At 40.6% G+C, this 24345-nt stretch overlaps 1 protein-coding gene across 1 annotated transcript in view; it reads left to right on the forward strand.

Annotated features, from left to right (window-relative positions):
- TFAP2D (transcription factor AP-2 delta) overlaps window positions 1–21271 on the forward strand; it is a 48645-nt gene extending 27374 nt beyond the window's left edge. Inside the window, exons 6-8 of the mRNA XM_059843426.1 lie at window positions 82–223; window positions 6577–6690; window positions 20962–21271. Coding sequence (XP_059699409.1) covers window positions 82–223; window positions 6577–6690; window positions 20962–21181 — 476 coding nt within the window. The 3' untranslated portion in view covers window positions 21182–21271. The remainder of the gene's footprint in view (window positions 1–81; window positions 224–6576; window positions 6691–20961) is intronic.
- The last annotated feature ends 3074 nt before the right edge of the window (window positions 21272–24345 follow it).

Genomic DNA, 24345 nt, shown 5'->3' on the forward strand with positions numbered 1-24345 from the left:
ACAATAATAACAACAATATAATATGATGATGATGGTAATAATAACCTTAAGAAATGACTGACCCATTTTGTTTGACCCCAGGGGAAGCACTACATTTGGCCAGAGATTTCGGCTACACCTGTGAAACAGAGTTCCCTGCCAAGGCAGTAGGAGAGCACATTGCCAGACAGCACATGGAACAGAAAGAGCAGACAGCGAGGAAAAAGATGATCCTAGCGACCAAGTAAGGAGGGAGGGGAAGCCAAAAAAGAAATCGGTCTGTCACTTCTCCATGTTGGATCTGTGGGCTGGGGGAGGGAGGAGTGGGAGTATGGAGCTGGGATTGTGGTGGCTGCTATCACAACAGTGCTCACTGGCTGCGGGTGAGTGAGATCCTCCTCGGGGGTGCTGAAAGAAGGACCAGATTTACTGCAGTGGGGTTTTAGTGGTATGCTCTCATTGCTTGTGGTTAAGGGGGCACGTACATCTTCCCAAATGCTTTGGTTTAGATGAGAACAGAGGATATTATTACATGGTAAGATCTATGGGACAGAAACTGGCTTGTCTCCTGTTTGTGTGTGAGCAGGAGATCTGAGCCTTTGCTGAAGTTACTGTTGGATAATTATCATTAGTCTGCTGAGGGAGAGCTGGTTTGCAGAAGGACAGATCCTCTCTGGATGCAAACTGCAAGAGCTCCCCTGAAGTCAAAGGCACTGGAACAATGTACAACAGCAGGGGAGCTTTGCTAAAGACATTAAAGACACAAAGAGGCATCAGACTTCACTCTAAACAAGCCACTCGTCTCCCTGGAGCAGTAACATCATGTTAGGATAACATTTCTTCTAGGTTAATTAGCCTTGATGAGGGAAGAATTAGCCTTCATGAGCCATGGGAAACAGGAATAAATAGCCTGAGTGGAGTAGGGCAGACCTGCCCTAGGTGTGTGGTCTGACTGTGTGGGGTAACCTTGAACAGGTTCACAGTCTTGCTGTGCTCACTGCAGTGTCACATTTGAGGCTGGAGTGAAGCTGAGACCACAAATCCGAGCTCTCATATCATCCCCTCCATGCTGGAAGTGTTTGAAAACCCTTCCAGGCTGTGATATATCCAACAGGGAGGAATTTCCCTGTACTAGGGGAAAGGGCTGAGTAGCAACAGGATTGTCCTGTGTATCCCAATGTCCTTCTGCTTTGGCAAGATTCCTGGCCTTGGTGTCCCTTTCGTATCCAGAGCACTTTGCCCTTACAATGACCCAGAGATGCACTCAAACATCTCATGCTTGTGAATCCCATGAATATAGTCTGTGGTCCTTCCCTGGGGTGATAAAAGCATCACCATGTGGATCAGTAGGAATTTTCTGGTTGTGAAGGTGATGAGAGACCTCATACACCATGCCCTAATTCCCTGGTACATTAAAAGGAATAATATAAGTGGATATTATCTTATTCTTACCTCTATCCACATTTGAGGGCTCCAGGGGTTTCAGAAGCATGAGAATAAACCAGCTGGCCAGAAGAAATTCATCTCTGCAAGTTGTGTCTCTCCATTGCTGTGTAGACCATTAACAGCCGAGGATTTGTCCCATCTATGGAACACAATTCAACCAAAATTACGCAAATCTTCCTCATTTTTCCCTGGCTCTGGTGAGAAATCACAAAGCCATGGGTTGTAATAATTGGGGGGTCACTTTTATGTCCCGTCCCCAAAGGCTGTGCCACTCAGGGGCACATAAGAACCTCACTACCCTTTCTCACCACGCCATATCCACTTTCTCAGCCCCCTTCACTACTGAGATGAGGTACCATGGGCATGTACCTCCTCTAAGCCCATGAACTTCAGGCTTGTAGGCTGTTATCCAGCACTTGTTAGGAACAAAATTCCTTTCCCCCCCCCCAGACTATCAGTTAAAAGCTCCATGTAATTGCTCAGAGAGGTCTGTCAGTAATAGAAAGGCCACATTCTCCGGCAGTCAGCGCTGGTAACAGGGAGGGATGGGTCAATGTGTGTGTTACTACTGCCCTCTCCTGCCTGCAAGGAGAACAGGGATTCCCAGTCCTGCCCAGGTGTTCAGGAGGCACAGGTCCATGACATCACAGAATCAGCATGGCATTTCCCAGCCATGCTTCCACGTGCCTGATGCAAAGAGTTCTAGACACCCATCAGGACTTTCCACTGCTCACCAGCCATACCGAAGCTCTAGGTTGGCAATTTCAGCAATTCCACAGCTTCCCTGACTCATGGCCTTGTGAGTGCTGACACCAGAAAGAAGCAGGGCATTATAATGCTGCTACCAAAACCAACACAGAAATTCCAGGGTGGTAAGATCACTCATGGCAAGCTGTGTCTGTGAGCTGGAGTGCTGCTGCCTGTGTGTGTTGCTGCTGCCCACTGTGGGACAGAGCCAGAATCCCACAGAAGTGCTCACATACGTGGTCCTGAGGAAAAATAAGGGGAAAGAACAAAGTTATTTCCACAATCCTCAGAATGTAGGTGATGAAGGAAAACAAGTGGAAAGGGTAAAATGATTTCCATGATTTTTCATATCTAGGTGTGTTTCTATTATGGATTTAAACATCCCCATTTATTGGCTCAGTTCAGCTGCCCAAACAGAGGCAGTCAATGCCATTTGAGTTGAACTGGGTTATCCAGTTTGGTCATGAGCTGCTGCTCCAGGGGCACACAGATCTCTTTTTGTTACTGTGTTGTATTTGCCAGTGGCTACGGATGTCTTGGGTATTACAAATCTATGTGTGGATAATGAAACAGAGCCCTAAATGTCCACAATGATGAAGGCTCCAGTGTCCAGTAGGTGCTCCCAGGTCTCCTTGACATCAAGGGCATCCAGACCTTGTAATCAAGCAATCCACCCACCCTGAGTGGAGGCATTTCAGCTGCCATGCACAGAACTGTGGCCCACAGGCTAGTGAAAGATAAAAAATGATACTTTAAGTGCCAATAGCCAGCACATGGAGGCCTGAGCTTAAGTGACTCTTTTCATTACCCTGCTCAACCCTACCTGGTCTGAGGTCACGCTGATAGAATTGCAGAGAACAAAAACAGGACCATTGTCCATCACGGAACAAATCACATTCATTTTGGTAAACTGCTTCACCTCCCAAAGCTACCTCATGAAAATGGTTTCTCCCATTTGCAAACTCAGGACCTGCCTGGGAAAGCACAAATTGATGCAATGGGGTGGTGCCACGGTCTGTTCTAACAGTTTTATGGACTAGACAATGAAGAATGAGACCTCTACTTAATAATTGTCATGGGAAGAAGAGATGATTTGGCTGTGTAGGCAGTGTTCACTGCTGAACACAAGTGTCAGCAATGGCAGGAAGGGAGTGAAAGAGGCTGAAAAGAGCTGAAAGGGTCAGAAAACACAAGCAATGAGACAAACCAGTCTTCTACTATTCTCCTTCTTTACACTCACCTCCTTTGACTGAGCTGATGATTGTCTGGGAGAGTGAATGGTTTTCTGGATGGACCAAAATGCTCCAAAAAAAAGACTGAATTGTCACAGTTCTGGCCAAAGAGTTTTTATATTGGCCTCTCAACCCTAGAAAAGTAAAAAAGCTCTCAGAATGCATATTCAATTCACATAGAAATGGGAAAAAAAATAGTGGTACCTGGTTTTATAGGGTTTTTAAACATGGGTCAATTTGCCTTGCAGAGGCATGGGAGAACCTGGAAGGTTTTACAGCAGGAGACAGAACCTGACCAGTTTGCAGCTTGGACAGTTGCAACACTGCTGAAAGCTGTGCCAGCTATTCCAGCTGCTGAAGAGGCACAGTATCCTGCAGGAAACATCCCAGTGTTTCGCAGCACAAGGTCTTCCCATATGACCAGAGGGATAGATACACCCACATTTACACAGACCAAACCAGAATACTGTGGATAATAATTTTATTGTGGAATTGATTACAGCCAGCACAGACTAATCAGCATCTGGCTCATGACACTTCTCTGATGTCTGGTCCTTGGCTACCTGGAAACTCTGCCACACTCAGAATAAATCAAATTAATGGGGTCACATTTGCCCCCCTCTTGTACTCAACACCAGGCATTTGCTTTGGGCCACTGGTTGGAATCATGGGCTCTTGTTTTGACCCAGTACAGAATTTTTTCTCTTTTTCTGGTCATATAATGGATCATCTGACCATGTATCACAAATCTAGATGTCTCCTATGCAGGAGTGACTACGACTATTTTTAATAATCTGTGGCCCCCCCTAGGACAGCAACCATTTTCCTTTGCTTTTTCAAAATCACAGTCCAACTCAGCAAAAAACTGCCAACCCCTTCCCCTGTCACTACCCCAGGTGATATTTTACTGGTAGTGGAGGCTCTGAGATACCACTTTGCCTAGAAATCCCCTTGAAAAAAAAAGTAGGTTACTGCCTTTTACAGGTTTTCATGTATAATAAAAAAGTATTTTTCTTTTCTTTCAATCTGCCAACATTCAGTAAAGACTTTTGACACGTGAAGATAGAAGGGAACTTAATTGCACACTTGGTTCTGACACTTTCTTTTGTTAAAACAAAAGAACTTTTAAGATGAACTTTTTCAACAGGTAGAAAGTAGAGGTTGGAGGAAGGAGAGAAGAGCAGTGCTGACAGGGCCGACTGGGGATAGTGGATTGTTTAGAAGCCAAAATGACTGACTGTTTTCAGTTGTTGAAAGGAACTGTTTTTCCTCTAAGGACCTGATTCATTAAAACTGTATGCTGCATTTACATACATTTCTGCTGAATACCTCTCTTTGCCTGAAAGGCTGGGGTGATGCTGTCTTTTCAAGCAGTCGGTGTCTAGGTCCGTGCAGATGACAAGCATTTAGAGAAATCAGGCTTGGATGGGGTCCAGAAGCACAGCAGGAAATTGGTTTCTGAATCTCCTCTTAGTCAAGAGAGAGCTATCCAAGATCTCTGTTCCCAGCTTTTATCACTGTCATAAAGTGAAGGGTAAAACCAGCCTAGCACAGTTTTCTTGCTTATAACTCAGCAGTAAAGGGCCTTGTAAAGACCAACAATCTGAGTTTACCCACTTTTTCCATTATACCTATGTCCCAAAAGACAGGAGTTACAAGGTGATAATGAAAGAACCCAAACTTTATCTAGGACCAGCTGTGCAATGAGTCCCCTAAAAGGGGTCATGGACCAACAGAGATGCTCTTGAGTATTAGAAACTGCCCCTAGGCACAGTGATTGCATCTTCACTACCAAAGTAAACAGCCACACACACTCTGAGTCATCAGATTGCACTTGTCCAAGTTACTAAAATGTTAGAATGGCTCATGGAATTCTCCCAAATATCTTTTGAGCAAGTCCTGGGAGACAGCCCATAATAGGATCTATTCTCAGGAAGTCCCAGGATTTAGGAGACGAGAGGAACATAATTGTCTGGATGTTACCAGATGGTGACAAATGGTCTGCAGGTGTGAGGGTGACCTTGTCACTCTACACTTCACTGGGTGGCACTGTTTCCAGGCTACGTGTAGTCACTGTGACCGGTACCAGGTTAATCCAACAAAGATCAGGTCCCCAAGTGGGTGTCCTGATCCTCTGGAGGTGATCATACCCACCTGATCCCCCATTAGTGCCTTTATTTCCAGTACAGGCAATGGAGAACTCCCTGCTGATTTGGACAGGTCCCCTTTCCTTTTTTTCAATTAACTGCATCATAAACCAAGTGAAAGTAAGTGATGTCTTCTCATTCATGGTCCAGATAATGATCTTCTGAGGACATGAGCTAAATGGAACTGATCTCATTTCTTTTTTAAAAGCTTGTTGGTAGAATATTCCTAGGCTAATTTACAAACAACAGGGCAAAAACACAAGAACAAAAATGCCTTATTGTTGGGTGTTTCCTATTGCTAGGTCCTGTATAGAGGAATTCCAGGGAATAAATTTAACCCCCAGGTGCTGAGGCACCCTGAGAGGCCTCCAGGAAGACTGAGTGGGAGAGGGAAAACAGTGAGACCACCCATCCTTTACATAGAAGATGGGCTGCTATGTTGGTGGGAGACCAGAGCAGACAGACCCTGAATTCTCACTACAAGGGGTCCTTCCTTCACAACCTCTTTGTCCTAAGGGTTGGGAGTCAAAAAAGCATGTCCAAAATATCCAGGACTTCAACTTGCAGAAAAAGCAGTGCCCACAATGTACACAAGCCCATGTACAAGTATTGGTGTATTTACACAAACTAAATAATAGAGTAATTTACACATTTCAGGCATATTCTAATGCTAATTCACCATTTCCTTTAACTGTAAGGCTTGCTGCCAATGTAGGTGAGCTAAGCTAGACTTAACACTGCCAAACTGGGTCCTATTCCAGGGAAAAATCACATTTTAAAATGTTAGCATTAATATGGTTCCACAGGGAAAATATTTCTGTTCAAGAGATTCTGTATGTTGTTAGTTCTCAGAATCTGGGGCAGGTAAGCCAGAAATGGATTTGTCTTTAATTTCTGTAACAACAATTCTGCCTAGCAATTCTGTTATGAATGAGATCACTCAGGACAAGGTGGGAGTGCTTTGGCAATCAGCTTTATGAGAATCAGCTTCCTGTTTAATTGAAGGATTTCCATTTTCCTTTTAGACAAATATGTAAAGAATTCCAAGACCTTCTAAGTCAAGACAGATCACCCCTCGGATCCTCCAGACCAACTCCAATATTAGACCTCGACATCCAGAGACATTTAACACATTTCAGGTATGATTTTGAAAGAGGAGACTAAAAATCCATATTTTGATTTAGACTGCATATGATGTTTTAATGGTATTTGTTCCCTTACTGAAAAGACATGCAAATAATTAATTAACATCCATAATCACTGCTAGCTGTGCCTATTAAAAATGCAGGTTTGCCCAGCAATGTAGTTCAAGTTTGCTGCATCCACCCTGCTTCTAGGACCACAATCTGAGTTTGAACAAGATATTTTCTGCATCTACTGGTCAAATCTCCCCATCTGGCCAGAAAGCTGTCTTGCTTTAAACCTGAGCCAAATCACAGCTTACAAGTGGATGGTCCAGAAGCATAGAAACAAATTCTGACCCAATAGAAATTAATCAAAATAGAAATAATAGGAAGAAGAGGTTGCATCATCTCCAATTAAATAAATAGGTCCAGAAGTTCCTGCAAGTTTCTGAGATCATTTGACAATGTCTTACCAGGACCATTTTATTAACTTTGGTTTCCAAAGCAGGCTGGCCTTAAAATACATTACCTACTAAAACAATTTTACTGCACTAATTTCCAAACAACACACTGGAAAAATCTGGGAAAATGAAAGCTGACTCACACTAAAAAGCCAGACTGATGATATATTTAGACTCCATTCTTGAGCAATATTTCATGTACTGGTTTAAACAGGCTTAGATGCTGTTTTGAAGAAAAAGACTTATGGTACATGCACACCAAGTCCAAACTTCATTAGAATTTTATCTTAATTATATATAAAAGTGTATAGATATTTTGGGGTCACAAAGAATTATTAGTTCATGAGTTGCTGTGCAATTTCACCTTTTTGCTTTAGGCAGTGTGTCAGATACAATCAGGAGTGATGTGGGATCTTCCATAGGGCCACTTTGAAATAGTGGGGTCATCTAAGATATCTATCAAAGATAAGTTGGATGAAACATCCTGGAGGTGCTCCTGTCTTTGCTCAGGCCACAGAGGGGAATACATGACTTGCTGAGGCTACCGATTGTTAATATTTTCCAACCACTAGCTAATATATGAAAAAACAGGTGAAGAACTGCCCCAGAGAGTTATTTACAAGCCATAATATTAAGCAAGTTTCATAGCACTATAAAGGCTTAGAAATGTGCTGTATATTCTTTAGCAAAACCAGCTGAGTCACCCTTCTTTCGCTGGTTGAACAGACAACTTCCATGTCCCAATGTCCCAATGCCCCAACTCAGTTAGTGGCATTCTGATATGTGCTGTGATAACTAACATTTAGTCTCTCAGACTTTGAGTGGAATCCAAAAAATACCCACCATCCCACTTCTTCCATACACCTGCTGAGGTGTGAAGAGGCAAGGGTAATTCCTCATCCACAAATGTACACATTCCTGACATTTCTGTTTATTCCCACACACATCTGTGTGCATCCCACTGTGTAAGAACACACCAGGACCACCCCACCCCTTTCTCAAGCAGTGCTGTGCATGTGCACACACAGAGCACCCAGGTGTGTGTATATTTTCCATAATACACACTCCAAAACACCCAGCTACATGCACACATCAAGAGGAACATCCTTATTTATGCAGAATGCTCATAGAGGGATTTTAACCAGCTACATAAACTTGTGGAAAAGAGATAATTCCCTTTTGCATGTGCACAGAGGAAATGTGATATGAGGTGGCTAATCCCCAAGGATTCCTGTGTTTAGAGTAGAAATAGCAGTCAGGATAAAATGCTGAAGGCTTCAGCTACAAAACTGTCAACTGGTACAGCTCCCCTCCTTCCTTCTCCGATGCACATCAGTAGTTGGAGGGCAAAGCTTCTGCAGGCAGCTCTGGATCAGTCAGCACTTTCTTTCATGTCTGCTGCAGAGCTTAGGTGATGGACTGAAGATGGGCACCTGGAGGAGCACAGGCTTTGATCCTACACAGGATCTTCCCTGGCTTTAAGTCAGAATCTTCTCTGATTGTGCTCAGGGAATGATGAGGGCTGCCAGACCCAGAGGTGAAGCTGAGACCATATTTCTTTTCCAGCTAGTGTAGAGATGCTGGGGTCAGATCAGCTTCTGACCTGGTCTTCTGACTCTGCTCAGATGCATATAGGAGCCTCCACTGCAGCCAGCTGTACAACTTCTGCCACAGTGTCCATGAATCTCACCTGTATAGCTCGAGAAATCTGAATTAAATAGGTCTAGCATGGATGTCTACATCAGTGTAGCTAGAATTTCTCTCTAAACTCCAGTGTAGCTAGAATTTCTCTCTAAACTCCATTGTCTGGACAATCTGGTCTAGATCTCCACCAGAATGGGAGATTAGCCATCTGTATGCACTAGACAAACTGTGGACAGTTAATCTAATGTAGGCAAAAAATCGTTATTCCCATCCCCTAAATCCATCAGTCTTCACAGTGAGATCACCTCAACTCCTACTACCACTAATTGTCTTCTTGAGATTAAATATCACAGAGTCATAGAACGGTTTGGGTGTCAGGACATGAAATCTCATCTTTTTTCAACCCTCTGCCATGGGCAAACTAGAGAGTCTTTAATGTCCCTTCCAACCCAAACCACTGCACGATTCTATGATATGATGAAACCTGAAAGAAATCTGAAGATATTTTTTTATCACCATAAAAAAAATCAGAGGAATCACACAAATGTTTATTATTAAAGTAAGTTCTAGGATATTGAAAGTCTTTCTGAAGAGCTATAACATCAGATATCTACAGTGGAATTGGATCCAGCCTCTATTACAATGGAGTGAAAGGGAGTTTTCTTTAGGAATAAATTCCCCTATAGCTGTTCAGTGTAAAGTTGTGTACTCCACTTTCTCATGATGTTACCTGTTCTATGTTAATTATTAAGACCAGGGTTCACAGCCTGGCACAGGTCAGATAGAAGCAGGTTTTTTCCCATTTCCTCTGTTTTAAATCTTCAAGTTCACACTTCTCTCTGAAGTTTATCCACTGAGTCTTAGTTCATCAAGATCTGCAAATGTGTCCAACCTGAAGTACAGGATAGTACCCATGAAGGGATCATAAGTGTTGGGTTTGCTCAAACTCCAAACTCAAATTTCACACAAAGCACAAAATGAGAAATCTTCAAAGGAGCTGCCAGTGAGCCTGAGAACTGCCAGATTTTGCCCAACCTTATGCAAAAAAATCAGAGACTCTTGTACACCTCTGGTACACCCTGTTTGTGCAGCTGCTGTCTGAAATGTTCATCTGACCCATTGAATTCAAAACTCAATGCTCCATGAGGAATGATTTTCCAATATTATTCAATCATGAACAGACAACTCAGACCCTTACATTTATAGTAGCAAATATTGTCCACTACCCGAGCCAGGATCATTTTATGTTTTTTTTTCATTCAACTTTTCTCATTTTTCAATACATTTTAGAGGACTTTACTGCAGAGAAGTTACATTGATAATGTCACTTATCAGTTGGCTGTTGAAATTGTATTGATAATCTCAAATAGCTTCAAATATCTTGGTACTAGCAGATAAAAGTAGTGCAGAGAAGAGGCATTGGCCACCTGAGCTTCTCTTCATCTGCAGAATTTCTGGGGTTTTTTTCTGCCTGGTCAGACTAGCACTAATCCAAACTATTCCTGGGCACAGAAGTACATATATATCACCAATAAAAGTGCAAGTTTAGAAATCCTGGAAGCACCAGCCCTTATTATAGGCCAGTGAGGTGCTGCCTGTGTTATAAATTTAGATTTAGGGAAGTCCTGCCTTGCCAGGGCTGGATCCCAAATCTCACGGGATAAGTGTTGGGGTAGCCCAGATTTCCAAGCATTACATAAGTCTGCATTCAGGAGGAGGTGACAGGTTGTAGGGCTGCCCAACCTGTCCTTCAGGTCTTGTTTCAGCTGGAAAGGTTGGAAGAGACCTTAAAGATCACCTTGTTCCAAACTCTCTGCCATGGGCAGGGACACTTCCACCAGACCAGGCTGCTCAAAGCCCCACTCAACCTGGTCTTGCACACCTTGAACACAAATTGTCCTGTGGGTTGTGCCTGGCCTGAAAGTCACCCCACGAGCTTCCCCACCCCCAATTTCTGAGGAAAAATTCAAAATCATGAAGCCATGGAGCAAACAAAAAAACCCTGGAAAAATCCATTTCCATTACTAAGTGCTGAGACTTTTTGTCCAGACACAGGAGCTCTTTATTGTCCTCTAAAGGCTGATCTGTGCAAAGCATTTTTGGGTTTACTACAGAAGAGAGTAAAGTCAGCATATCAGTACTGGAAAAGAACCTGAAATTTTCTATAGCATTAATGAGAGGAACCTGTTTTTCTCAACCTTTACTTTCTAAGTGGAGAGACCATAAGGATCATCAGGAGAGTAAAGAGTGAGAAGAGCAAGAGCAAAAGAAAGAGAAGTGAAAATAAAAGAGAAAAGGAAAGTCGTTACATAAAACTCAGTTTCTTTTAAAATCCTTATAATATTTATGTAACTTAAAAAATATTTATTTACTTTTAATTATTTACTTATAAGCATTTTATAATACTTAATTATAAAATACTTATAATATTTATAATACTTATACATTTATAATACTTGCAAATTACTTAGAATTCAGATGGTTTTTCCCCAGAATCCCACAGAATCATGTGAGGTTTCTGTTTACATGTGCATGCACCTGAGTATGGAAGAGGAAAAAGCTGGGCAGTTAATTCTCATGAAACTTAAACCAGATTCAAATCCTACAGGTTTGAAAAAAAAAGTAGAGTAAAAGTGAGGCTTCTCTCTATTTTTTTCAGGACCTTTCAGGTAATATAAATCTTTCTTTAGCATTGTAAGATTATAATGTTTGGAGATAGCAAAAGGATGGATGTAAGCAAAACATATGTAAAACACAGAGAATAATTCACTTTAGAAAAGCCCAGAAAGAGTAAAACAGGGCAATCATGACCTGCAGCAGGTGAAGACAAGTCTGCTTGGAGACACAAGAGCTCTGACATACACACTCAGAGATTTTATGGCACACATAGTTGTGAGGGGAGATGGTGAAGTCTTGGATAACCCCCAATAACATAATTCTGCCTCTAAATCAGCAGAGTTGAATGGTAACATTCAACAGGTTCTTCTGCTGGATCTGGAATAAAGTTGACCAACACAACCATCAAACCTCATTCTTTTCCTGTTAGGGCTGTACAGGTAGATCTGAGGCACGTCAGGGTGGGAAATAGCCATAATTCCATATCACTCATCTCTGTGGTATTTTTGCATTACCCACGTTTAGTGCATCCAGCCCTCTCCAGAGCAGAGAACCAGACCAGATGAACCAATTATTCTCTGATGTGGAGATTCCTGCTGTGAAGAAGGGAAGTGTTTCTGTCACATTTCAAAGAAGGAATGAAAACAGCCAGAAATTAAGACACCTCAAAAGATACACAAAAGTTGATGTAATGAACTGTGTGCTTTTAGACCTGGACAGTGGATCCCAAATGTCTGTAATGTTTGAAGGCTTCTGTGGTATTTTGAATGAATTTGGCCAAGACCACCTCTTTCTGTCCCAAACAATTCCCAGGCAGTGGTCAGCCATGCCTCAGTTGGAAGCTTAGTTATGGCCACTACTTTCAGGTAAAAATGCTGGATTGATAGAGATGGGGCCAGGCTGTGCCAGGTCACTCATGGCCTGAGGAATCTCTGTATTCTCACTTTGCTAATGCAGCTAAAGGTGAACCAACAGCATTCCTTAGTTTAAGAACCTTAGAGTGATTCACCTGTCTGGTGAATGGGGAGACCTGGGGTCATTTTAGGTGTGAAGAGACATCCTATTTCACATGCGTCTGCCACTCAGATCAGCATTTAGGGAATCCCTCTAATTGAACCAAATATGCAAATCAGTAAGACAGCAATTTTTAAAAAACATATACTTTAGATAGTATTTCTCTCCTGTTGAGTGGATAGAACACATACCTTCTTCTCTCTTCCATTTCACTGTCATATCTGAGATTCAGTCAGGAACCTGAAAGTTTAACTGATATGTCTTCATGTCTTTTTCTTCTTAACCTGCCCCTACATCAGAACAGTCTTGTTGCCTTTTTTTTTTTTTTTAATTTTTAACAGAATTCTTTTCCCAGAATCTTGTGTAAACTAGAGTTAGCAGAAAACCCATCAAAAAATAACCCGCATTCTGTGCTGCAATACCAAAGCCATAACACATAAACCTTTCAAACAGAAGACTTTCTGAGATTATACTCACAATATCTGTGTCTGTGTCTTGTTTCATACATACAGACTCCATGACCTCATCAAACACCCTCCTAGCCTCACTTTCTTCACTTGTAAATTTTGGTATAGATATATCTTCTGCATTTACTTTTGGGACACTTGTGTCTCTAAGAATCTGTGGTATTTGGAAATTTCAGATATCCTACTAATGCCATCCATCATATAGGGAAAGGAGATTATCCACTGATTACTGCAGTTGTATTTGATCCTTTAACTTCAAGGCTACATTTCATCAAGATGCAAAATCACACCCAGATCTTCTATTTTAAATATAAAGACAGCAAAACAGCAAAGGGAAAACTACTTTCTTGTACGTGACACTCCTTTCACTGCAGAAACCTTATAAAAACAGACACACAAAAAGTAATAGGTTCAGAATACTAAAGTTAGGTAATGAAAGCAATCAGCATCCTCATGGATTATTCTGTGTTCTGTCGAGCCATCCAGCTGATATGAAGCACCCTTCCTGTGAAACCGTTTGAGACAAGAGTTTTGTCGCTCAGCTGCTCGCTGAGCCTGGAGCTGTCAGCCTCCTGCCAGTGCCTGGCATCACGCTGACGAGGTGACACGAAAAGTGACAGACAAGAAACCAGAATCTCAGACTTTGGGAGCAGTGAGAAAGTAACATCCTTCTTTCCAAAGGGGAAAACGGAGCACTGAAACAGGTTTTGAAGCTCAGCATGTTCTTTAAACTGTAACAAGAAGCCAAGCCCAAAGACTTACTTGTGGGTTGTCTTCAAAGATGTGCTCATCCACTTTTGTACGTTGTTCTCTCTTTTTTTTTTTTTTACAATTCTTTGCTTATCAGGAGGTAGAGCATCTTCTGTTGTAATTCCAGTGATCTCAGTTCACAGGAGCAGCCTTCTGTTTGGATGCAGGAACTGGAAGAAGCCTGGTGCACAATGAATTTATGGTGAAACACCTCTGGTGCCCTCTAGAGTTCCTTGATTTTCAGGAGCTCCCTCAATCTTTGGATTTTGTTAACTGAGAGGAACAACACTGGTGACTAGTGCTGAGGCACTACAAACCAACAAATTTGTTTAGGTTTTGGTTTTTTGGTTTTTTATTTTTTTAAATTTTATTTTTACTTTTTTCCCTCGTCTCTTTATTTACCATAAGTATTAGAGTGCCTTCTTCTGGAATCATTATCTCACTTCCTTTCCAAGGGATTCCTTCTTTGATCTTTCCACAGTAAGGTCTCCATCATCTTGTCCTGCTCTCTTGATGAACTTAATCCTTTCTAGTTTCTAATATTGTTAAAGGTTTTTGTCATGGGTTTTATGATACCATATTCCCTTAAAGTCACAATTTATGGAGTCAAGAAAACAGAAAAAAAATCTGTTTTCTTTCTTTTTTTCTCATTCATTAAAAATTAGGTTCCATAATCATGGGGAAAAAAATATGTGCATTCATTAAAGAAGCAAAAAAATCTTGGGAGTGCTTAGATTTTCAACACAGCACTTAAGACTTCTTAAAGGTTTTAAGGCACTCTCATGTTTCCCAAAAGAAAAAGGAATGCCCTCCTCTCCTTTCCAAATTAAAAGGCTATGAAATTGATTGCACTTTGTCATGAGCATGTTTATAAATGTTAATTCTTGGTCTTTCTCATTTGAGGAGGGCAGTCATCACACCTCAACAGGAGGGCTTCTCAGCTACATCTCCTCACTGGAAACATTTGTGGGTGGTAGTAAATTGAATGAACCTCATCTGTTACTTTGTCTTCCCAGAAAGTAAAGACGAACCACTAAATGTTTTTAACTTTGGTCTACAGTTCAGAAACACTCCACAGATTTTGGAAGTTTCAGGTCTGTTACCTGGGCAATTCTTCTTAGTGTGGATAGTGAGCCCCAAAGTCTGAAATTTACATATCTGAAATAGATTATCTTAAATTTGGGGCATCAGCTTTAATACTCTCCTCCTGTTTTTTCCTTGACTTTTACACGTGGTAGAAGGAGGTCCATCTGCTTAGGAGGATGTGTCCTTAATACACAGTGAACAGAAGGAAAACATGAGAGCCTAATTTGAAGGAAACTTCTGTGCTGTTTGCTACTCTGATCCTTCTTATCCCTGTAATATACACTGCCCATGTTCTGATTTTTGACTATCAGTCTAACTTTTGTCATGGTTAGACCTTCTGAGCTTCTGAAGAAAAGTTATCACCATTTAATTTTCTAGGCAACCTTCACAAGAGAGGCCTTGAAATCAACAGAAGCACCTCAAAGTCAATATTCTCACCTCTATATTCAGATGATACTTGTGTCAGTGAAGAGATACAAATATTTTACCATTTCCTTTACAGCCATTAAATGTCATATCATATCTTAGCATCTGTCATCAGCTGTGTGCTGTTGAATTTGGGTAATCATGGAATTTTCACGGTCAAAGTTCTAAGAAAATCTGACCAAGAAGTTCAAGGTTGCTTTGTCTTAATTATTATTATTTTAAAGGGCTTATTTATTTTAAATGAGGATGTAAACATTCTGTGCAGATGGCCTCTTCCCCCCCCACTGAGAGGGAAGCTGTTTCTTTTGCTTCATGTCAGAGCTTCACCAGCCTGGGGTAGGGAGGAGTCCTTGAGGTGGTTGCCAAACGAGACTCCAAGCCTTCAGGCACACTTGAATCTTTCCACTTTTAAGTAAGGCCATCATTAAAACATGAGCAGACATAATTGCATCATAGCATTGGGCAGAATTACAGGCAGGTCTGGATATCCTTAAGCACCAGGCTTTGTAATGTGTTGGCCTGATGTTCATTGCCTTTCTCTGCACCTCTCCAACACCAGAATCAGAGATTTCAGCCTTGCCTCTCAGAACAATAAAGCTGGTTTATAGGAGCTGTAGTGGGGTGCACTACAAAGCTGAGAATACCCAGAAGACTCCATTATGAAACCACCATGTTTAATTTTAGGCTTATAAACCCAAATGAAAGTACGATAATGAAAGCAACTCCTTTCATAGGTGTGGAGCATACCAAAAATGAACCTATTTCAGAGTGAGCTCAATTAGCCTGGAAAACAGGCAGCTAAATTTGACTTTCTGGAAATTCATTTGAATGCTCTACCATTAATCTTCTGTATGTTATGTCTGATTTAAATGTAAAATCATATTTTCTCCCAAACTTGAAACTTACTTTCATCAGCAAAGGGAAATTATCCAACTTGCTTAAATTTTTCAAAGACTTTAACTTGCAGAGAAGTAAGGACCACCAAAATTAGAGCAAGGGGAATTACTGATAGAAATGTAAGATACAGTAGAAGATAATATCTCTCGGCCTTTTTATGCTCATTACCTAAAGTGAGCCTGGTAAAATACACCCTCATAGGAGCTTGGCAAGAAGAGCTGGTTAGAAATTTTCTATAAAATTATTTCTCTTAATAAGCTTCATGGGAAAATTAAAAGGCTCTGCATATCCCCATTTGTGGAGAAGAATCTATTCATCAGGAACTGAAAGTAGAGTTACCATAAGACTCTGCAGCACCATTTCACTAAAAAAATTGGCTTTTTAATAGGAAACAGGAGGCTATGTTGGTGAGAGGTGCCATATTTAATGATTACTTGTAACTAAAATGCTAAACAGTAAAAGAAATAGACCCTTTACACATTCCAAAACATTCTTTTCATATGAGCATTAGCTTTTTAAATCAGAAGTTTCAGATTCTGCTTGGGATAAAGTAGCAATATCTTGGTGCTTTTATGTAAGCTGGATGTCTGAACTTGTCATGTAGTCAGTGAAGATCTAGGGCAAGATATAGCTGAGCCTTTTTAGGTGCTATTATGTATTCCATCTACCCACTGCTGGTTTAAAAGGGTCCTGGTCCCCTCTAACCCCCCTGTATTATCACCTGTTCACATGACATAGATGTCTGGGTACCCTAGAACATCTCAAACAGCACCCAAATCACATTTTTATTTAGGATGGAAGCCCCAGTGTAGCCAGGAGAATGGTGCAGCTAACCATAAAGAAGACACATCCATTTAATGTGCTAATTCCTTCTCCAGACTTCTGTGACTGTATTGAGCAAAGCCCCAGGGCTCAATTCATTTGCCTAAACAATTTGAGGTACACAAGGGCAGCCTTCCCAGCACTAAAGCATCTAGAAGCAGGATGGACTTCAGTCCTGTATCATATCCATCAAATCTGTGCAGGTGTTCCAAATGTCACAGGACATATCAAATCACTGTAGACTCTTCCAGACAGGAAACTACATTAAGTCCCCTTTGGTGGTAATGGGAGTTTGGAACTGTTGATGCTTACACCTACAAGTTGGCACCTACACTTACATATCCTAATATCAGATTTTGTCCCATTCTGGGATTTTCTACAGTCTTGTTCAGCATTTCAGAACATTAAAATTTGTTCCTACCCTAGAGATTGTTTCTGAGACAATCCCTCTAAGTTTTGAAGGTTGTATTCCCACTTTACTTCTCAGGGTTTTTTTGAGCTGTCAAACAAACACAATATCTTTCCTTTTGTTCCCAAATTGAAAGTTTCAAAAATTGTAGGCCAGAAAGTTTCTTTTCCATTTAATCCTGTATTAAACTTACTATTTACTTGACCTTCTCAGCCTCTACAATGCCCTGAAAGCAGATTGTAGCCAGGTGGGAGTCAGCCTTTCTTCCCAGGTAACAAGCAATAGGACATGAGGAAACAACCTCGAGTTGAGCCAGGAGAGGTTTAGATTGGATATTAGGAAAAACTTAGCTGGAAGTGTGGTCAGGTATTGGAACAGGTTGCCCAGGGAAATGGTGAAAATGTTCAATAATCCCTGAAAGGGTTCAATAAAACAAGTGGATGTGGCTTTTGGGGACATGGTTTAGTGATGGGCTTGGCAGTGCTGGGAAAATGGTTGGACCTGATGATCTTGGTGGTATTTTCCTAACTTAAATGAGTCTATGATTTTATTATTTGCATCTACTGGAAATGAATGAATGAATGAATGAATGAATGAATGAATGAATGAATGCAGATATTTCCAGCTTCTATAATACGTACACGAGTTTCTTTTACTTGCAAGATCATGAAGATTTTTGCGTATCTCAGTATAGCCAGTTCCCCAAATCAGGGGAACATCACACAAGCAATGGAAAAATAGTGCAATAACATAACTAGTAATGATACCTTTAATTTCCTTTTTCTTGCTTATTGTTTCTGCAAACTCCATCACATTTTCATTTTTCTGGACGTCTGAAGACAAGAAATTATCATAAAATGCTACACAAAATCATTAACTCACCTGACTCCTAAAGTGACTTGAAAGGGCTTAAAATACTGATATATGCTACTGCTGATCTAGTTTTTACAGCTATTTAAAACATGACTTACAATGATGATGATTTTTATATTTCTGGTATGCCAGGCATACCTAAAATGAAAATAAAATTAAACTGAGGTATGTTTACCTCTTTGCAATGCTAAATTATAAAGATCCCTATATTGATCCAAGTTCAAGCATCCAAACTTTATGTGGTATTATTAATTGATGTCTGCAAAATATTGCTTGTAAATATTTAATTACAATTTTCCTTACATTACTAACTGGGAATAAATATAAATTTCTGCTTTGAAAAGTGCTTGGAGACTGATGGATAAATTTTCTAAATGCTAGTTATTTGGAAATAGCCTTTTGGAGACCTTTTATAAAAGACTATGCCACTCCCAATCTGAAATGAAGACATATTTCCATATTGAGCACGCATTTTGGTTGGAATTCATATATTTTTTGTGTCTTCCCTAAGATACTAGCTTTCCTATCAAATAAGTTTCCCATGTCTAGCAGACAGAAAGGTGACCCAGAAAAATATCATGAAGCCTTTTCCATGGGGGTTTTTTGGTACTTAAAACATCCTACTAATTGTCCATGTTCTGTAAAACCTTTTTCCCCTTAGTCCCTACATTTTCACTTTTTTTCTAAAAAGCCTGGAAAGACTGAGAAGCCAAAGTGCAGAGGAAACAGGTCACTGAGGTGAAATATTCATATTTCAAACCCTCTCATGGGTCTCTGCATCTGATCAGGATTTACTGATGTGGTGCCCAAGACAGCCAGAGAGTCACTGTAGGGACAAAATCTTAACCAGCAGGGAATGGGAAACAGTTATTTTTCCTTGGCAAAATCACTGTGATGTGGGTTTTCTTTTCCCCTCGCCCAAACCAATATAAAGTATTGATTTCTCAAAAATGCCCACAAACTCAAAAATTAGCTTCTGTTCCTTTCATCTTCTTTCTTCTCTAAGAAGCAGGATTAAAATAACTTAAATCACTTTAGAAAATTTCAATGGTATTTCAATCTTTGAAATAATCTTTGTGTTTCTAAATGAAAACTAAAAATCTGGAGGATTAGGGCAAGGTTTTTGTTTTCGCATACCACTTATCAAAATGAATCATTATAACAAGGAGAAGAAGTTGGTTGCCCCATAATAGCTTTAGGTTTTTTGGCCCTTTCATGATCATCTTATACTGCACACATAATATTTAGGCAAATGGCACCAAAATCAATTGCCTAAAAAACGATTTCTAGTGGCACATCCCATATCCTATGTAGTAAGGACATCCTGCAGTCTTGCATCCAGCTCTGGGGTCCCCAGCACAGGAAAAATGTGGAGCTGTTGGAGCAAGTCCAGAGGAGTTCATGAAGATAGTTAGAGGGCTGGAGCAGTTCTGCTACAAGATCTGAGAGGATTGGGATTGTTCAGCCTGGAGAAGAAAAGACTCTGGGGAGGCCTTAGAACCCTTCCAGTACCCTAACAGGCTCCACGACGGCTGGAGAGGGACTTTGGATAAGGGCATAGAGTGGCAGGAAAAGGAGGAATGGCTTCCCAAAGACAGAAGGCAGAGTTTGATGTGATATTGGGATGTATTCCTCACTCTGAGGGTGGAGAGGCCTTGGCACAGGGTGCCCAGAGAAGCTGTGGCTGCCCCTGGATCTCTGGAAGTGTCCAAGGCCAGGCTGGGCTGGGATCAACCTGGGGTAGTGGAAGCTGTCCCTGCCCATGGCAGGGGGATGGAATGAGATGATCTTTAAGGTCCTTTCCAATCCAGACAATACTGGGATTCTATGATCTTCACTGAGATGTTATCCAAGAGATGGGACTTGTGGAAAACTTGCACACTTCTGGATCTACAGGTGGCAGCCAGGAACAATGACAACAAAAATTCAGTGTTTAAAAAACCACCTTATTTAAATGTTTAGATGAAAGGTGCAACAGGGCAAATCTATATCAGTAAATTCAAACTACCAGGGGACCATCATAAGAACTGTGTTATTTTTGCCAATAATTGGTTAGAATTGTTCATTAATTCAGCCTGGCTAAACCAGCCCTGTGTGGAACATTTTCTGTTCATCGCTTGAGCATGAGTATTGGCCAAGGGTATTGGCCAGGGTCTGCTCCCAACAGGAACTTCAGATCTCACCCTGTTGGATGGTCCATGAGTGTAGCAGCAGGGATATGACCAAATCATGCCAGTTGTGCTGAGGATTGGAGATGGTATCCTTGGCTTTGCTGAATTTCTTCATTTAGAGTAACCAGGTCATGTTTAATAGCTATAAAATCACAGAATCATTAAGGGTGGAAAAGACCTTCAAGATCATCAAGTCAACCAAGGATGACCCAGAATTTTGAGTAAGCCATGCAGAATTCTTTTTATTTACCCAAGAAGGGGGAGCCAGGCTTTATGACACTGGAAAATTAGCAATGCTTCAGAGCTGAGGGCATGGATTCTGTCTTGGCTTCTCTGAAGTCAACAGCCCCGTGTCAGTATGCACTTGCTGAGAGTCTGTCCCGTGGTGTTTCAGAACTGAGGCTCCACCAAAAACAACCTTTGAAGCTGCATGCAGTCTGCTCTTTGGCTCTATTCCTTTCTTTTCTGTTTCTCCCACAGGTAATAAATAGTTTAGGGAGCAAATCTTGAATTTCAGTATAAAAAAATGAGTGTGCTGTAAACTCCTCAGTGTTTGTGGGCACATTGATATTTATGTGTGTGTGTATATTTCTTTTTCCCTTTTTTTTTTTTTTTTTTCCCCCCTTCTTCTGTCTCCCTCCCATTTGTAGTTTGATCACTCACGGTTTTGGAACTCCTGCAATATGTGCTGCCCTAAGCACTTTCCAAACTGTTCTCAGTGAAATGCTGAACTACTTGGAAAAGCACACATCGCACAAAAACGGAGGAGCGGCGGAATCCGGCCAAGGACACGCCAACTCGGAGAAAGCCCCCCTGCGGAAAACTTCAGAGGCTGCTGTGAAAGAGGGCAAAACAGAAAAGACAGACTAGCTACATCAAACAGAATCTATTTCGAGAGAGTCTTGCTGCTGATATTTTTTTTAAATATATATATCATTGAGGGCAATTTATCTCCAGTGGACCAAATCCAGAGGAAAAAAAAAAAGGGGGGGAAAAAAGAAAAAAATAGTAAAAAAGAAAATAAAAAGAAAATAAAAAAGAAAGATTAAAACAGAGAGAAAGAGAGAGCGTGAGAGAGGAAAGTATTCAACCCTAAGAACAGCAGTGTACAGTAATTGTGTGATGAAATTGTCACTTTTTTAAAATTTATGTTGCTCTAAACTGCTTTTTTGTGCACGTAGTATTTGATTGTTCTGAATGATACACTAACACTGTTTTTTATAAGCACTTCTGGACTTGGCTGAGGTGGCACATGAAATTTGAAGCACTTTCTTCTCTGGCAGCAGAGTTAGGGTCAGTGCATCAGTTGTGGGACACACAGTTCCAGCATCCTGACTTTGCTCTCATGCTGGATAGATTGAAAGAAAGGCTTCCTCTGGTCCATGGGAAATGCCTGATCTACTCACCATTGAAAAAACAATATGGAAATCTGGTAAAAGAGGAATTCTTGGGTCATGGGACAAATGAACCGTCCTGTACATGGGAATGCACAATAAAGCTGCACTGGAATGAGGCCAGAACCTGTTGGGAATCTGTCCTGACCATTCAAGCAGCAGCCATGGTGTCTCTTGTGGAAAGAGCATGGCAGACTGAAAGGAAAACAAACCTTGATAGTCTCAGTAAGAGCCCTGATCCCTCTGTGAACTTCAGTTTAAATGACAGCATGGGCTTCTGTTCTCTATTTTCTCAGTTCCTGGTACCACAGCACTCTGCCATACCTGGGTCTCTGTTCAACACAATCAGTGCAGGCAATTGGAGTCACATTTTGTGTTGCCTTGATTTTATGATGCTTTCTTTTCTTCAACAGCTTGTTTCTGCAGTTTTATTGTCTTTATAAATCCAGCTGAGGTGCAGAGGTCTAACAGAATCCACTCACTAGAAATAAAATAAAACAAAACAACAAATAAAACAGATTAGCTTAGTCCACAACAGCTGAGTGGTAATAACCTTGCTAATGTACTTTTGAAATATTTCTTTACCACCTACCACACATCCTCACGCAGAAAACATGGGAGGTATAACTTGAGCTCAAGACTTTGAGTCTAGGGACTTTTTCTAGTCACATTCTAACTCCTTCTTCAATGAGACCTTTATTCCACTCTTTTTCTTGTTTCTCTAACATCACCTTATTGAGAAAGCTAGGAAGGAATAATATTGCTGGGAGGGCTTGGTGTTGTCCATCTAAACTCTACTTCAGACCAGCAGAACCAGAACTTTTCTTCCAAGGGACAATTCAGCTCTTCCTGTGGTAGGAAAAACTATAGTTGTCCATGTGTAAGTGTTTAGAGCCATTTGAGATGTTTTAGGTATCTAAAAAGTTTTGACAGTTATGACATAAAGCCTTTAGGAGAACTGGATTCACTTGGAGGAAGAGCTGGAGGATCCCAGAGACAGCAGTAGATAACTGTGGGTGACAAAAGCTCTCACACACATTTTCACTTTCTAGAAGCTGTTAGCATGGATTACATCTTGGATGAGCAGTTTAGACTAAACCTAGGGACTGTGACAAACACCTGCAGTGTTTAGAGCCAGATGCAAGGAATTAAGCTGAATTAACACGATTACCCTTACCTTTCAAATTATGGAAGGCAATAGAGTGATAATGGCATGATGCTGTTCTTCTCAAGGTCAGTAAGGACCTTGCCATCACCATGAGGAAACACTCTAGAAAGTAAGGAGTCCCTGATTGTTTATTTAAAGAAATTTGGGGAAAAAAAAATATTCCTATGTTTTGCCCAGAGTTGTCCTTGCTCAGGGTAGGTGTATAACTCAGATACCTGCTTTAATGCTATCCAGTCACTCTCCTGCATTGAGGGAAACAGGTGTTCTCCAGGGGACTCCACCTCCTTGACACACCAAGATCAGATAAGTGCCTCAAAAAATTTAATTTTATTAAATTAATTTTATGAATATGTACCGGTACTTCTGGAGAAATGCTAAATTCAAATGAACAGTCCTCAGAGATGTCTTCTGCAGAAACATTGTGGAACTGTCCTAGAACATTAAATGCTTGAGTGTGAAAGTAGGTAACCATGATTAAAAGTGAAAAGGAAACTCATTCTGCCTTCTCTATTGCCCAAACTGAGGGAGAGGAAAGGGAAAAATCAAAAGTTTCATTGTGTCAGATATGCAGATTTGCCACATCTGTAAAATATGTGCTGTAAAGCAATTTAATTTGAACCTCTATTTCAAGATGTGGATAAATTAAATTAGATTTTGTTTGGGCAAAAAATATAAGGGAAAGGTTTTTAGGTTCCTTTTCAGTTATTTCCACTAAAATATCAACTTTTTGGAGAAGGAGGAATAAATGGTTGGGCAAATAAATCTGTGAAACTGTTGTTTAAGCAACATTTTATTGCCATCAAATTAAAATGCTTAACTTTGCAAATAATATGTGCACAGCCTTATATGAAATATTTGCCTATTTAGGATATGGTCCAAGGTCCCAATAATAACTTATTTCAAGACTTGTGTCTCTCACTGTTACATAATCACTATGGGTGTCTGCTCCACAGGCAACAGATTATTTTTGGCCTGGATTACCCTTTGATCTATTGCTATTAATAAATCTGAGCACACTTCAAGCCCCAGAACTTCCAGTTTTTGGCTTAATGACCCCTGTATATTTTTGTTAATGGTTTATATAGATCTGATTCTAGGTGATTGAACTGCTATTTGTCCTTACCATTAAGAAGTTATTTCTATTTCCATATCAAACCTTCTGTTTTTTTCCCTTAGTACTTTAGCTCATTTTAAAATCAAAATTCTTTATTAAATGTAGCTGCAAGTTTGCTGACCTTGGCAGGATCTCTATTTTTTCTTTTTAATTACACTTAACTTTATCGAGCAAACAATAATTATCACTGCCTTTTCTACTGAACTAGCTGTCTGAGCAGTTTGGTGTCAAAATGCCTTCAGTTTTTGACACTGGAACTTTCAGTGAGGTTTTAAGCAATTAATTCACTGATGCTCCTTTTAAAATCTCAGCCTAGGTTCCCACTTACATTCCTGTGCTGTCCATGGGAACATGGCTA

Source organism: Haemorhous mexicanus, chromosome 3 (genome assembly GCF_027477595.1).
Source record: "Haemorhous mexicanus isolate bHaeMex1 chromosome 3, bHaeMex1.pri, whole genome shotgun sequence".
Taxonomy (NCBI): domain Eukaryota; kingdom Metazoa; phylum Chordata; class Aves; order Passeriformes; family Fringillidae; genus Haemorhous; species Haemorhous mexicanus.